Below are 15,047 nucleotides of genomic sequence, written 5' to 3'. Positions count from 1 at the left end.
TAATCAAATTTCTTTTGACGCAAACAAATGTTACACTGGTTAATTTAATGCATGCATTAATAATACCTTACTATGATTAAGTAAATTTATATTATATTATTGATATCCAATGTATATAATTTTAATTATAATGTGGGAATACTTGATGTATCCAATGTATATGTATGTTTAGAACACAAAGGTGACAAGTCTGTGCTTCCACTAAAAAACAGTTTCTTCCATTTTAATCACCTAATCAGGTTACCAAATGTCAATATACATATTAAAGTGACAACATTATACTAGTCGACAAATTTGAACTTTTTTCAATAGAAGACGAAATAAAGGCTTATGAATTCACATCCAATTGAATACAATTTCATTTTTTTAGAATGTACATTTCTCTTAACCCTTTGAGTGCCGACGTCTTTTCTGTCGAAGGCCCGCCACGCTGAAAATTTCCAACTAGAATTATTTAGAAGTCCAATAGAAAGCAGGTATAAAAATTGTAGCTAATCCAAACAAACCCTAGATGACCACCGCCGAGGATTTCGAGTTTTGTAAAGGTGTGTTTAGACTCTATAATATATCTTGCAACAATATAAAATATACAATAGAAGTCTATTAATGAATGTATCTTTCCAAAACTAGTTCCATCTTCTTCATTGTTGTTAAAATGTAATGCTCACAATCTAAAATACTCGGCAGTTAGGGATTTCCATCGAGAAATTCTGCTATGGTTATAAATTCAGAAATTCCGATGTAAACCAGTCTTTATAAACATTGACACGGATTATACACAACCCATGTTCAATGCATTTTTTTTTCAATGCTACCTGGAAAGGCTTAACGGTTAGTATTCTTGTTTAGTTTGTACATGCTCAAAATACAACGCCTTTCGGCGTGTTTCAGGCTCATGGACTTGTTGTCAAAACGCCGATCGGCGTTGGTCAGTATTCAAAGGGTTAAACCTCAATGTAAATAAAGTATTACCCTTAGAAATAGCATCTAAAACAATCATCTTTGTATAAAATTCTTGTGATTTTTGTTCATGACTCCTTACTATTTTGAACATATCACCTTTGTGTTCTGAAAATGCAATATTTCAATGAAAGGAATCGTTTTTATCTTCCATTAACCGACGAGTGTATATTGACAATATTATTCAAGGTGCATATATGATATGCCGATTTGATAACAATAAATAAATAAACGCGATTTCTTCACTACCGACGCACGAATATAAAAATTGATGCTTTTATTAGTCGTATTTAAATTTATAATGCAAAAATATATATGTATGTAAACCCATGACATTTTTGTATACGCACAATTGAATGATCGCATGTTATTATTACTATTATTATGATGAATCTCTTATTGATTATATTTGTATATGTACATATATATATATATATATATATATATATATATATATATATATATATATATGAAGTTATTATTGCAGTATCACAATTTTTAAAATGATAATATTTAGTAGTGTCAATGGTGCCATATGATAGATTTTTGCTTGGAACAATATGAGTGCAGTTATTTGAATACCGTAATTAATATAAGAATTTAACAGTTCCTTATGCATGCCGATCGTCGGCGTGAGGATGCATCAATTAATCCGTTCGTATATGTATGTATATGAATGATTCATCGGTGAATATTCTACACCTATGCTTCTGTAATGTTTTTGTTGTTGACATTCCAATGATTTCATTTGCACATGCCAGTTTAATTAGTTCAAAAGTTTGTGATGAAAATGCTGCACGTTTATTATATTCTATATATATGTATATGTGTTGTGTGTAGGACAGACCGAAAATTGAGGCAATATTTTTTTTATTATATATTAATAATATTTTACTTTATTTTTATACAAATTTTAGGTATTAGCTTTGCCAAAGGATTTTTTAATTATCTCGCAAGATTCGAATAATTCCAATTTTGTAACGTTCAGCTTTAAGCGCATACATGTATTTATTATTTGAAACTATGACTGAACATTTCTTTTTTGATGTATATTTTACCTATTTTTTATATTCTATTTATTTATTGAAATTTTTTTATTTTATTTTCAACATTTTCGATAATTTTTACAAACAAATAAATTTGTGTCGTTATAGAAGATTATTGTAAACTTTGATCGTGTGTCACTTTTGATATAAATACATCTTCAGTGCCTTTCAATGTCTCTTTACGACGATAGAAAGCCTTTCTCATGAGACTATTTGTAGGCGTAGATGTGACTAGTGATTAAGATATGAATTAGGGCGAAATCACACAGGGAAGAACGGCACGTCGTGTGCTTGGCTCCCCACTGTGGGGGTTCTTCTACATTTCTTCAAATATGGGATACACTGCTATCGATCACTGTCAAGCAAGGATAAAATTTTACCGAAAACTCTCCAGGGTGTGATTTTGGGACGGTGTGTGCTGGGCGTGCCATGAATACGTACAAGGCATATTTTAATCCTTTGCCCGCGGCAATAAATATAGCGAACAAGCCCTGTACGTGGCACCTTTTTCGCGAATTTGGCAACCGAGTTTTCGACCTTAAATACAGATTTTAATATTAACTCAAGTAACCAGATATGTTTATTAACACAAAGTATTATTTTAAACAATTAAATACATAATATATCTCGTAGTTTTGGATTAATTGTCAAATAATCATTCTTCATAATTGTATGAAGACGTGACGTCACATAAACGAGGTTTCAGTAAGGTTCCACAAAAAACTAATTTTGACTGGTATATATTCATTTTAAGCAAATTGAATAGATAGCATTCAACTCTCAGTAATATATTCAACCAATTTTGAACCTTAAAACAGTTGAAATAGGCGCAAATAAGGCTCAAAATCCCGTGCAAAGTTCAGAAATTCTATGGAAGACAGCCGCGCTAGACTTGTCGCGCAAAGCTTCCATAGAAGACGGCTGCGGACAAACGGTTAAAAGTATCTAAAAAAAACCATGTGCCGCGTTCCTTCCTGTGTGATTTCGCCCTTACAATGATTGACAAATTTTTGCATTTTTACTAACATCTTCTTTGTTCAGAATAGATTTTGTCGTGTGACGAAGTTTGGGTTCTTATCCGATCGTTTTCAAACTTTATTAAGTCTTAAATGAAACTCAAAAATCCTTACTAATTGGAACTACGTACATACTTGATTGAATTTTTCAATTTTTTTCTAAAAAGATGTATTTTTACAAACCTATCATACGAAAAGAAAAGATCTGTGTTGATTAAAATACTTACTTTGATGGTACAATAAGATAGAATGCAAAAATTTTCATGTCGAATCAGTGGGTCTGAATTATAATGAATAATATAAAAGCCTTGTAAAAAAAATAAGTTATATTTTATCGAGGCTAAATCACTGATGTATGATCAAAATTTACAATTGTTAATTTCCTTAGCCTTCACTTTACTTATTTTAAGATAAGCAATAATATTAAAAATGTAATTTTTGCCTTATGTGAAACATTATCATGATAAAATTATTAGAGTAATATAACGTAATTTAAAAATTATAAATTTACAATTATTAGAGTTATATTTTTATACTCAAATTTTGTTTTTACTTTTAAAAAATTTGCCATTAATAAACAATTACACCGTACATATCTATAATATAAAATTTTTAAATATTGCACTCGTAGAATATACATATAGATAATGTTCCTTTTTATTTGTACATACAGTTATTAATGAGGCTCGCTCGTACATATACATTTAAGAGGCTCGTTACTATCATTATTTTCAATCCATGTTTTATCCCGTTCAGAAGAAAAATCAAAAGACAAAATCTTTATATAAACATAAATTTGTATTACATATAAATACTACGTTATCGAATAAAACATGCTATTTACTATCTTGTCTAATTATTCCATACGTATATGCTCTTTGACACTTTGGACTATCGTGCTAACTTCGGCCATTGCCCCTAATCCAGTATCACCGCACATGAGCTGCTTGCTGATGCACGCTACTTCGATGTACCCCCAGCTTTTCAGTGTGGAGACTTGCTGGGCAGTGATCGGGTGATGCCACATCTTCGTATTCATGGCGGGACAGAATAACAGCGGCTTCTCCATTGGCCAAGCTCTGACGGTGCACGTTAATAGATTGTCGCACATGCCCTGAAATGTATTTGGTACCATTTTTTTGAATTTTGCTATGTATCATATGAAGGGCTCGGGGCAAGATAGTGTCAACCATCATTTTGGTCCAAATTTTCCTGAATATGCCATCCCATGTAAAATGATTAATTTACATAGATGGCATATTCAGGAAAATTTGGACCAAAATGATGGTTGACACTATTTTGCCCCGAGCCCTTCATATGTAGTGTTTGAGTTTTCACCTGTGATATTTTTGCTAGGGAGTTTGCACCTAATGGTGCAATAATCATTAGATCAGCCCATTTGGACAGGTCTATATGGATTACCGGGTCTCCTCTGTCTTTCCAACTTGTCCATTCGTCTTCGTCTGAATATAATTTAACCGTTGGTGGTATGTCGGCGGTTTTGAAAAAGTGTTTTGATTTGTCGGTTACTATAAGCGAAATCTGTAATATTTATTTCCATATAAAATGCATTCGGTATATAATAACATTTTTTTTTTGCAAATAGATTAAACCTAACATGGATTTTAAAATTTGAGTCTGAAAATTCCTTTTCCAGTGACTCGAGAAGTAATGGTATTTTTATTGTGGCAACACTACCAGTGCAACCAATCAAAATATTCTTATCCATTCTTGAAACTTCATTTGTTGTCATTTAAATATAAATGATGGTTAAATGTGTCTGAAATTTAAAAATAATAAGAATGAAACGATGTTCGTCGAAATGATTGTAACAAATAATGGATTTTTCAAACCGCATACGAATCAGCTGTTGAAATGTCAAGAGTTTATCTGTCATTATAAAGCTTGCACACATTTGGTCCTAGCAGCATGTATTTCCCGCATTAATAAATCTAATGAAGTTTAAAATTCGGAACTGAAGTAAAGGGTTCGGTGATTATTCCGCACAAAACGTTCTTGCAAACGTCACTAAAATATCGAAAATTTCATCCATCGAAAGTTACCCATGCGAACTCTTATACTAACGAAAACTCGAGTACCAGATATTCCGTATTCACAATTTTTGTGGCGACGAATTTCATTTGCGCGATTGCAATGTACGCAATAATTCGTTTACCGAAGTAAAAGACTCGAATGATCCGGTTCGGTGATTATACCGCAAAAAGTGATCTCGCGCAAGTCACTAAAATCTTGTTCACGGAACATCTGGCACCCAAAAACTCCATCAATCGAAATATTGTACTAACTAGAACTCGGAGTTGCAGATGTTCCTTGATCGCGATTTTAATGACTTCTGCGAGATCGCTTTTTGCGAAATAATCCGTTTACCGAATGATCCAATGGTTCGGTGATTATTGGTCACAAAGCGCTCGCCCAAAAGTCACTAAAATCTCTATAATGGAACATCTGGCAGCCGAAAAGTCCATCATACTAACGAGAACTCGAGTGCAAAATATTCCGTACTAGTGTGGTGTCCGTTGATTTCAACGGGTGGTTTCGAAAAGGAATTGAAACACGAATAAAAGTAAAGTTATATGTAGTATAATGTATAATGTAAGGTAATTTATGGTTCGGTGATTACTGGTCACAAAGTATTCGTCCAAGTCACTAAAATCTCTATGATGGAACATCTGGCAGCTGAAAAGTCCATCATACTAACGAGAACTTGAGTGCCAAATATTGCGTATTCGCAATTTTCATGGCAAAAATTGTCTTATGGACGATCGCAATGTGATAAATAATCCAATTACCTGATCCAATATACCAAATTTCAAAGTGAAAGATAAAATTTATGTGGCAACATATTATGACAAAACGTCATTTTTACTCAAAAAAATTTCCCTAAAAGAAAAGGAACTACAATTTCTTTGCTAACAGGCTGGACTAATGATTTTAATTTCTTATATATTAAGCCATTCTTGTTCATGAATCGAGATTTTAACTGAAATGCTCGCTTTTAACGTTGGGCCAACTGTATGACAAAATATTTGCGCACAAAAATACTGTAAACTATCAGTACGATGATTGAGAAAAGTAATAACTGTATATTGTCCAATGATCCTATCCATTATCAGAAAAATTTCTATTAGGTTTTCATATTTCTAAAACAAATGCTAAAAATAAATTCCAAACTACTTTATTGATAACAAATTTAATTTTCTTTAAATTCATACAAAAATTTAAGAAAACTATAAGATATTTAATATGAATTCAATAGAAAAAATTAAACAAATTTTACAAATATCATTCATAACAAAAAATAATCACAATCACTTATTAGAAATGGAATATCAACAATGGTATAGTCTCTGTGCAAAATGGCAGTTCTCAATAAACTTGAATAAGTCGATTATCAGATCCAAGGCGCACTCTCCCCGAAGCCAGCAGTCGCAGTGCACGAGGATATGCTCTATGTTCAGCTTGCAGGACACGCTCGGTTATTGTTTCCAGCGTATCATTTTCATTGATCGCTACCCGTTCTTGGATTAATATTGCACCCGTATCTACACCTTCCTGTAAAATCAGAAGCAATTTATCAGAACCTGTGATATAAATATAAATAGATTCCTCAACATCCGTGAACTTTTAACTTACATCAACAAAATGTACCGTACATCCTGTTTCAGAATCTTTAGAATCCAAAGCTTGTTGTTGAGCATGCATACCAGGATGCTTCGGCAATAGAGATGGATGGATATTAATCAAACGACCCCGCCATCTATTTACAAACTTTGAGGATAATATTCTCATGAATCCAGCGAGACAGATTATATCAACCTTTGCCGCTTCTAGTCTTTTAGTTATTGCATTTTCGAACTCTTGAATATTTTCATACTGTGATTTGAGCACCACCTACAATATTCATATCGTATATAAAATATTGCATGGCAAATATATTTATAATAAAAAAAATTTCAAACATACCTCAGTTGAAACACCCGCCTCTTTAGCTCTTTCTAATCCATAAGCTTTCGATTTATTACTCACAACCAGAACAACATCGGCACAGATACCTTGTGTAGAATCCCTAGTGCTATCAATGAGAGCTTGCAAATTACTTCCATTTCCAGATATTAAAACAGCAACCTAATAAAACATTGCTTTTAATAAACTACATGTCTAAAATATAAGGTAAGGCTATAAACATTATGGTTATATTACTCGTTTTCTAGGCAATATTGGCAATCTTCTAACATACTCCAGAGCTGATGAAAAATTATCTACGACGACTCTAGCTCCGTTAGACGGTCTAGCTTGTATACTTCCAACAACCATAGCACCAGCACTTCTCGTCAGATTCATAACTTCAGCTTGATCTTCATGAGAAACAATCAGAACCATTCCTAGGCCACAATTGAACGTCTGCAGCATTTCAGAATCTTCAACATTTCCAGTGTCGGCTATCCATGCAAACACCTATCACAAAATTAATATTTATAAACAAATTGTCTTGTATATACATATATATACTAAATATGAATGTACATAATGTGAACTAACCGGATGTACATTCCAATACTGAGCATTCAATCGGGCCCGCATATTCCCTGGAATGATTCTTGGAATGTTGAACAAGAGACCGCCACCCGTTATGTGTGCTATAGCTTTGATTTTATCACTGTGTATAGCTGGCAAAACATTCTTAACATATATCTTGGTTGGTTTGAGCAATTCTTCTCCTAATAAAATTAATTACATATATGTGTAAGAGATATCAGTAATTATCATAAACGCCCGCTTCACAAACTATTATATTCACCAAAGGTCAATCCTTCGTCACTGAAAGGTGCTATATCAGTCATTTTATAATTGTGCATTTCCATCAACTTATGAATAAGACTAAAGCCATTACTGTGCACTCCGTTAGATGGTAGTCCAATAATTGAATCACCTACCTGCATCATAAAAAGTTATATTACATATATATGAAATCATATTACACATATGTATATAAAAAATTCAGTATCCTCTTATTTACAAATCACTGCTTGGTTAGGTTAAAAACCACCGAAATATGTATAAACATTGACCGGGTAATACATTTCCAATATAGTTTCGGTTAAGTCTTCTAATTTAACTTTCGTATCGTCTAATTTATATCATAGTGTTACGTACACTCGGATTGGGCCGAGTAAATGCAATCGGATTAGGCCGAGTAGCATCCCAGAGACTGTGTGACCGTTATAACTGGTTTCAAGGATTATCTTTAGACTCTAAGTGCATGTAGGCTAAACAATGTCCACCGATACCGTGGGACTGAGTGTCGTGGGAATACATATCCGGGGACCTGCCCCTTATAAGGCGGTACTTAGGCGATATCAAGACATTCTGGACGGAGCACTGCCAGTGTGTGTATCTCCTTAATCATCAATAAATGCTGTGACACGACTTTGGCCTTTTACTTGGATACTCCACCCACCCCTACGTAACAATATGGAAGTACCCCAAAACAAGAAAAGTGATACAGTATTATATTTATTGAGGTTGTCATTCAAGCCAGTACCAAGCAGTAGCCTATAAACAGATATAAAAAAATGAAAAACTCACATTAATCTCACTGAGTTTGGGCAAAATTTGATTTTTTTCTACAACTCCTAAAGCAAATCCAGCTACGTCATACATTCCAGTTTTGTACATACCGGGCATTTCAGCTGTCTCTCCACCTACAATGAAACCAAAATTACATACAAACACCCAACTTTACAGTAGGTTATGATGTAAATATTACCTAGCAATGCGCAATTAGCTTGTTGACAACCATTCATGATTCCAAACAAAACATTATGAGCGACATGAACATCTAAAGATCCACATGCATAATAGTCTAGGAATGTCAATGGTTCAGCTCCATTACACAAAATATCGTTGACACACATGGCGACGAGATCGATTCCAACAGTTCCATGTCGAGAAATATCTTGAGCTATTTTTAATTTAGTGCCAACACCGTCGGCTGCCATGACTAATACGGGCTCATGATATTTCTTGGTTATGTTTTTGATTCGGAATAATCCACCAAATCCACCAAGTCCACCGATGACTCCATCTCGTGTAGTCGCCCTGTAATATAACAAAGAATTAATTTCAATTAATCTAATTACCATACTTGCAATCTGATTACATCTTGTAATTACTTTGCAAGTGGTTTTATTAAACGAACTAGATTGTCTCCAGCTTCGATGTCTACTCCACAATCCCGGTACGATAGGAAGTTCGACGGTGTGACGCATGGTATTTTATTTTGAATATAAGGACTTCTCAGCGGATTTATAGCCGATTCAAAATTTTCAATGATGACTTCGGAACGATCTGTAAAATTAATTATAATTAATAACTTCCATTTAAAGGTATTTAGCGAATATCTAATTGATATTTGGCGCTCTAACGTTTTTACAAATATTACCTTTAGAAGGTATAACGTTTCCAATAACATTAGCTTTCATATCGGTAATTAAGCTCAACACTTTATCCACATTTTCAGCACTCACAATGGCTATCATTCCGATTCCACAATTAAACGTACGCCACATTTCAGAATCAGAAACTGAACCTTGAAAAACACAAATAAATAATATAAAACCATTAAACCATTAAAAAATGTTAACAAAAAAGCAAATAAAGTAAAAATCAAACTTGAAACTTTACCTACAGCTGAAATCCAACCAAATATCGGATTTATATTAAATTTCCTAGCATCCAAACGCACTGAAACCCCCTCTGGTAAAACTCTAGGTATATTCTCAACAAGTCCACCCCCGGTTATATGAGCGAGACCTTTAACATACCCACTTTGTATAGCCGGTAGCAAAGATTTTACATAAAGTCCAGTCGGCGTTAGAAACTCTTCGCTAAAAGATTTCCCTTTCTCACTGAACGGAGCAGGATCGCTATACTTGAATCCAGTTCCTTTGAATATTTTCAAGACGAGACTGTATCCATTACTGTGTATACCAGTTGAAGACAAGCCGATTATAACATCACCGTTTTTTATCTCGGTGGACCTTGGTAGCTGCAATTCATTTTCAACAATGCCTACGGCAAATCCGGCCAAATCGTATTTTCCAATGTCGTACATTGCTGGCATTTCTGCGGTTTCTCCTCCTGATCAAGTTTTAGGATTATAAATATTGTAAATACAAGAATACAATGATATTTAGGTACATACCCAAGAGAGCACATCCTGAAAGTTTACAAGCTTTTGCAATTCCTTCGACGATGACAGCTGCAACTGCAACATCTAACTTCCCACAAGCAATATAGTCCAAAAAGGCAAAAGGCTCAGCTCCGGCGCACAAAATATCATTAACACACATAGCGACAAGATCGATACCTATCGTTCTATACTCATTGAGTTCCATAGCTATCTAAAAAACCGAATACAAATAAAACTTTATAATCAAACATATGTATGTATGTACATTTCATAATCCAATTGTTGTTTCACAAACCTTAAGCTTTGTTCCAACACCATCAGTCCCTTCAACCAAAACCGGATCTTTAAACGGTACTTTTTCTCCCTTTGAGTTAACGTACTTTTCTTTAGCCAAACTATATAGTCCACCGAAACATCCCAAACGACCAAGCACTCCCGCCCTATGAGACGAACGTGCTGCAGGCTCTATTGCTTTGACCAAAGCAGCACCAGCCTCAATATCCACTCCACTATCTAGATAAGAAAGACCACCACACCTTAAAATCAATAAAATACAAGTGTGATATTCGGTATTTTAATAATTTAGATAAATCAGGACTAATCAAACTGAACCCACTTTGAAAATGCCTTGTGCGCTATGTCTTTGCGGAACTGAGATCCGGGGAATGTGATCTGTTTGCAAGCACTCGTGGCGAGAGATGCAGCTGCTCGGATGCTCGGTGCACAGACACTTACTAGTAACACTCGTCCGCCGGCTGTTACTAATGCACCATTGGATGATTTTGCTGTTCCGCTATGAAATACGAAATGATCGGGCAATCCGGAGACCATGCTAACACCTTTTAAAATAATTGAAATTAATTATTTTAATTTATTTTACATGCATATAAAATAATAAAAAAATATATATATATACCACTGATAGAACATCCCTTTGTCGACGTTTCCGGATATCCTTTAGAAGCCATAACAACACCGACATTTGATATTCCAGTTTTCCAAGACACCTCTTGCGAAGCTAATGTTTGATTACAACAAGCCTGAATTCAAAATCAACACTATAGCTACAATACAAATATAAAGTTAATATGATTCATTCCTCGCATACCTCCATGATCTCATATAAATCGGAATTTAAAAGCGGAAGAGTGACTTGTGTCTCTGGATCACCAAAGCGACAGTTGAATTCTAATGTTTTTGGTCCATCTGACGTCAACATCATTCCCGCATATAATATACCTGAAATATTACAATTAGTAATAAAAATGTGTCATAATTTTCTGACGATGCTAATATGACAACCGTACCAACGTAATGGATGCCTTCAGATTTTAATCCATTGATTGCTCTATTGAGGACATTATCGATAACAAATTGCATTTGTTCAGCCGAAATAAGAGGACAAGGGCAGTAAGCTCCCATTCCCCCGGTATTTGGTCCAGTATCACCATCACCGATTCGTTTGTGGTCTTGAGACGGTAGCATGGCACTCACTGTCACACCATCAGTGAAAGCTAATACCTGAAAGCTAGCATATTTAGACTGGTAATCCACAAGTCAATAGAGAAAAAACGAATACTAACAGAAACTTCTTCGCCGTCGAGTAGTTCTTCTATGACGACTGTCGAACCTGCATTTCCGAACTTTTTGTCAACCAACATTTCATCGACGGCGTTGCATGCTTCTGTTTTATTCTGAGCGACGATTACACCCTTACCGAAAGCTAGTCCAGCTGCTTTAACCACTAAAGCAGGGTATGGTGCTCTATAAATAAAAAATCAGGATGCATCAGTGGCTAAACAATCAATAATGTTACATATTCAAAAATAATCAGGAGCTACGTAACCACTTCAATGAGGTTTTTGTAAAAACTGTGGAACAAGGAAGGATAGTATCTAACTGCCGAGGAGTGTTTTGGAATGGTCGCAAGTTAATAAGAAGGATCAGAGATATGAGGATGAGTAGTGTGCTCAATTGGAAAACAATGGTCTAAAACGAGGAATTATGGAAGCCAAGAAATTGTGAAGAAATGGTTATCTGACCTGGTAATGAATTCTTTCGCTGCAGTCGCATCAGTGAATGACTCATACCGTGCTGTCGGTATATTATGTCTCACCATGAAAGCCTTAGACCAATCTTTGTCTGCTTCAATTATAGCACCAGCTTTCACAGGTCCGAAGCAATGGATGTTGTTCGCTTTTAAAGTATCGGCCAAACCGTTAACTAGTGGATCCTCTGGTCCAACAACGACCAAATCAACCTCATTAATTTTGCACCACTCGGCAATGCTCTAAAAATTGGCACATTTAATAGCGAATTGGATAGAATTCATTACATATGTATATGGTTGGGTGCTTACATCATGATTATTTATTTGAAAATCTGTAACAAGGGTCACTTTTTGGGTTTGAGATATACCGAAGCTACCTGGTGCACAGTATACTCTTTTTACATGTAGAGATTGAGCTAGTTTCCAGCATAGTGCGTGTTCTCTGCCGCCGCTACCAATTACCAGAACATTTTTTCCTTGGTCCATTGTCTTATAAACTGCAAATGAATTTTATAATTATGAAACAAATAACATATTAATTTCAAATCTACATATACAATATGTAAAATAATGTTTTGATAATCACTAATTGACCTCGCATCATGTTTAATATGTAACAAATAACTAAATAACAAACAATTTCGCTCTAATAAATTTAAATAAACTACAGTTCAATTAAATTGTAAAAAGGATATAACTTTTTATTATACATATGTATAATATTTGTTATCGAAACGGGTGTTTTAAGTGCACTAGTATACAGATAACTCTCATACGTGTTTTAAGAAGTGTTTGTCTAAACATTATACGGAATGACAAATATTGTATAAATAAATCAAGACTGAAGAGAACTATCTAGGTTAGCATACATATGTTGCTCGATTTACATACATATATCGATCTAATAAAAGTCAAAATCTATTTATTTCACACGGCATATAACTTATAGTGAGATAATTAGTTAATTAGAGTAATCTGACTCGAAAAAAATAGCAATTCTACCTACTTGAAGCGACAAATAATTCAAATAGAACCACGTGTTCGATACGACCAAAACATACAAACTATGTTTGAACCGGTACTACATATAAATATTCATGAGCTACACCAACATCAAAAGTATATTCAACACAAAATGAACATGGGAGATAAGCGTCAATTAAGAAACTAATAATAGTACAGTATTATTTTAATAAAAAAAGAAATGTATATTTTCAACATTAAATTTACGATTACTGATAATAAAATTAAATCAATAATTTCAAAGAGTTATAGCAGCATTGTATTTTATCGAAAATGAAAGGCAAGTTGACAAGTTTTATTACTGAAAATTTATAGCTGTAGCCAAGGTTATTCGGAAGCTTAAGGACTACTTATTTAAATAAATTACATTCGTTAAACAGTGGCATTATTAGGATATCCCCCCCCCCCCCCTCCATTTTAAATTTAAATCGAACTGTAAAATGTTTGCCTTTGTAGGCATGTGTTGATAATATAATTTTCCTAAAAATAATTATTTTCTTACACAATTTTAAAATGATTGTAAATAAAAAAAAAAACATTTAATTTAATGTGCCTATTTAGGTTGCAGAAAAAATGGAAAGTGATCATGTACTAAATATTGCTCTTTATGGCCATAAATTTCGAACGAGTTTAAATACTCTAAACAAAAGAATTAAAAAATCGAATTGAATTTATTTCAGTGTGTGCGTGGACACGCATACGGAATGTGAATTGGTGTCGAATGTGAAGGCGGAAGATTGGAGGTCACGTGTTTGACAACAAATTAGCTTTAACTGTTGATAACCGAAGTGGAATAGGAATTTTCGAAAAGGGAAATGCAGAGGATACCCACTCGGATGCGGTGGATCGGCCTCGAAGAGCTGACGAAGATTGATGCTGCCCTAGAAGTGCGAGTAAAGCGGTGGAAGCGGTGGAAGTGGCAGGAGTAGGAGTAGCAAACAGCAGCAGCAGCTGAACTTCCACGAAGACAACCGCTTGTAAACAACCAACGCACGTGGAGCCGTCGACAACACGACCGACACTCGCACTCACAAACCCAGAGATCGTGCAACGTCGATCTACGAGTCGTATTCATTTTTTTTTTATCATCATCAATTCTCACTCTTATTTGGAATACATTCGAAAAGATTCTACTAGCCGAATATTGAAGATTTTCGGCATGACAAGAATAACGAAGATTATTTTGGTTAATAGATTTGAATTTTATTAACTATTTTTTTTAAGGTAGGTGGACCCATTTTATTATTGAAATAAGTAAAATTCATTCTATTTTGCAGGTCGTTAAATAAACACGACGATAAGCACGCATTTCCGATCTCTGTACGCGAAGCGATAAGGCAGGGGTCGTCAGTCGCTGCCCTATGCAAGGCTATCAAACTTGTGAAGTTGTTTTGCGATCTATATACGTCGAAGAATTTGTTAACAACTTGACGTAAACAATAAAGATCGAACGAATAACATATTTATAATAAATTGTACAAGCCGAAAACAAATTCATAGGTAGTACAAATATGACATTTATAAATGAAACGTTTAGTCTTACGACACACTTGTGCAATTCGATTTCTGTGAAATTGAAGCGTTGACTTCTATTGTAATCATTTTTTATCGATAAAACTTATTCCTTGATTTACTAACCATAAAATTCGTTTTTCATTTCCAATCATACGAAGATTTCTAAGTACGTAATATTTATGAATGTGTGTACTCTTATTAGACTGGAAATCGTTAACATCAAA

General features: G+C 34.3%; 2 protein-coding genes across 3 annotated transcripts; both read right to left on the bottom strand.

Annotated features, from left to right (window-relative positions):
* Positions 1–3,327: 3,327 nt before the first annotated feature.
* On the bottom strand, positions 3,328–4,935 carry Ppcdc (phosphopantothenoylcysteine decarboxylase). 2 transcript variants are annotated; one of them, XM_077442526.1, is made up of 4 exons: positions 4,876–4,935; positions 4,641–4,802; positions 4,361–4,564; positions 3,328–4,136 (listed from the first exon to the last, which is right to left on the bottom strand). In XM_077442526.1, the coding sequence occupies exons 2-4, from the start codon at positions 4,773–4,775 to the stop codon at positions 3,879–3,881; spliced, it is 597 nt and encodes a 198-aa protein (XP_077298652.1). In that variant the 5' UTR covers positions 4,776–4,802; positions 4,876–4,935; the 3' UTR covers positions 3,328–3,878. The 2 variants fall into 2 exon arrangements, with proteins under 2 accessions (XP_077298652.1, XP_077298653.1); XM_077442527.1 differs by having other exon boundaries at positions 4,883–4,920.
* A 682-nt stretch (positions 4,936–5,617) lies between these two features.
* Gart (trifunctional purine biosynthetic protein adenosine-3 Gart) lies at positions 5,618–14,353 on the bottom strand. Its single transcript, XM_077442525.1, has 21 exons — positions 14,141–14,353; positions 12,595–12,782; positions 12,278–12,525; positions 11,819–11,999; positions 11,543–11,756; positions 11,344–11,474; positions 11,152–11,275; positions 10,852–11,074; positions 10,531–10,771; positions 10,248–10,446; positions 9,728–10,183; positions 9,486–9,632; positions 9,217–9,391; positions 8,811–9,142; positions 8,630–8,745; positions 7,842–7,977; positions 7,583–7,761; positions 7,244–7,498; positions 7,007–7,168; positions 6,677–6,934; positions 5,618–6,595 (listed from the first exon to the last, which is right to left on the bottom strand). The coding sequence occupies exons 2-21, from the start codon at positions 12,769–12,771 to the stop codon at positions 6,410–6,412; spliced, it is 4,140 nt and encodes a 1,379-aa protein (XP_077298651.1). The 5' UTR covers positions 12,772–12,782; positions 14,141–14,353; the 3' UTR covers positions 5,618–6,409.
* Positions 14,354–15,047: the final 694 nt, after the last annotated feature.

Source organism: Arctopsyche grandis, chromosome 12 (assembly GCF_051622035.1).
Source record: "Arctopsyche grandis isolate Sample6627 chromosome 12, ASM5162203v2, whole genome shotgun sequence".
Lineage (NCBI taxonomy): Eukaryota > Metazoa > Arthropoda > Insecta > Trichoptera > Hydropsychidae > Arctopsyche > Arctopsyche grandis.
This window is presented reverse-complemented; position numbering and strand designations above follow the sequence as displayed.

Coding starts and splice junctions, on each gene's coding strand:
- Gart (XM_077442525.1), bottom strand. CDS start 12,771: ATGGACCAAGGAAAAAATGTTCTGGTAATTGGTAGCGGCGGCAGAGAA. Junction 12,000..12,277: donor GCGAAAGAATTCATTACCAG/GTCAGATAACCA, acceptor TTTTATTTATAG/AGCACCATACCCTGCTTTAG. Junction 7,169..7,243: donor CAATATTGCCTAGAAAACGA/GTAATATAACCA, acceptor ATGTTTTATTAG/GTTGCTGTTTTAATATCTGG.
- Ppcdc (XM_077442526.1), bottom strand. CDS start 4,775: ATGACAACAAATGAAGTTTCAAGAATGGATAAGAATATTTTGATTGGT. Junction 4,565..4,640: donor ACTCAAATTTTAAAATCCAT/GTTAGGTTTAAT, acceptor TAAATATTACAG/ATTTCGCTTATAGTAACCGA. Junction 4,137..4,360: donor CCCTAGCAAAAATATCACAG/GTGAAAACTCAA, acceptor AATACATTTCAG/GGCATGTGCGACAATCTATT.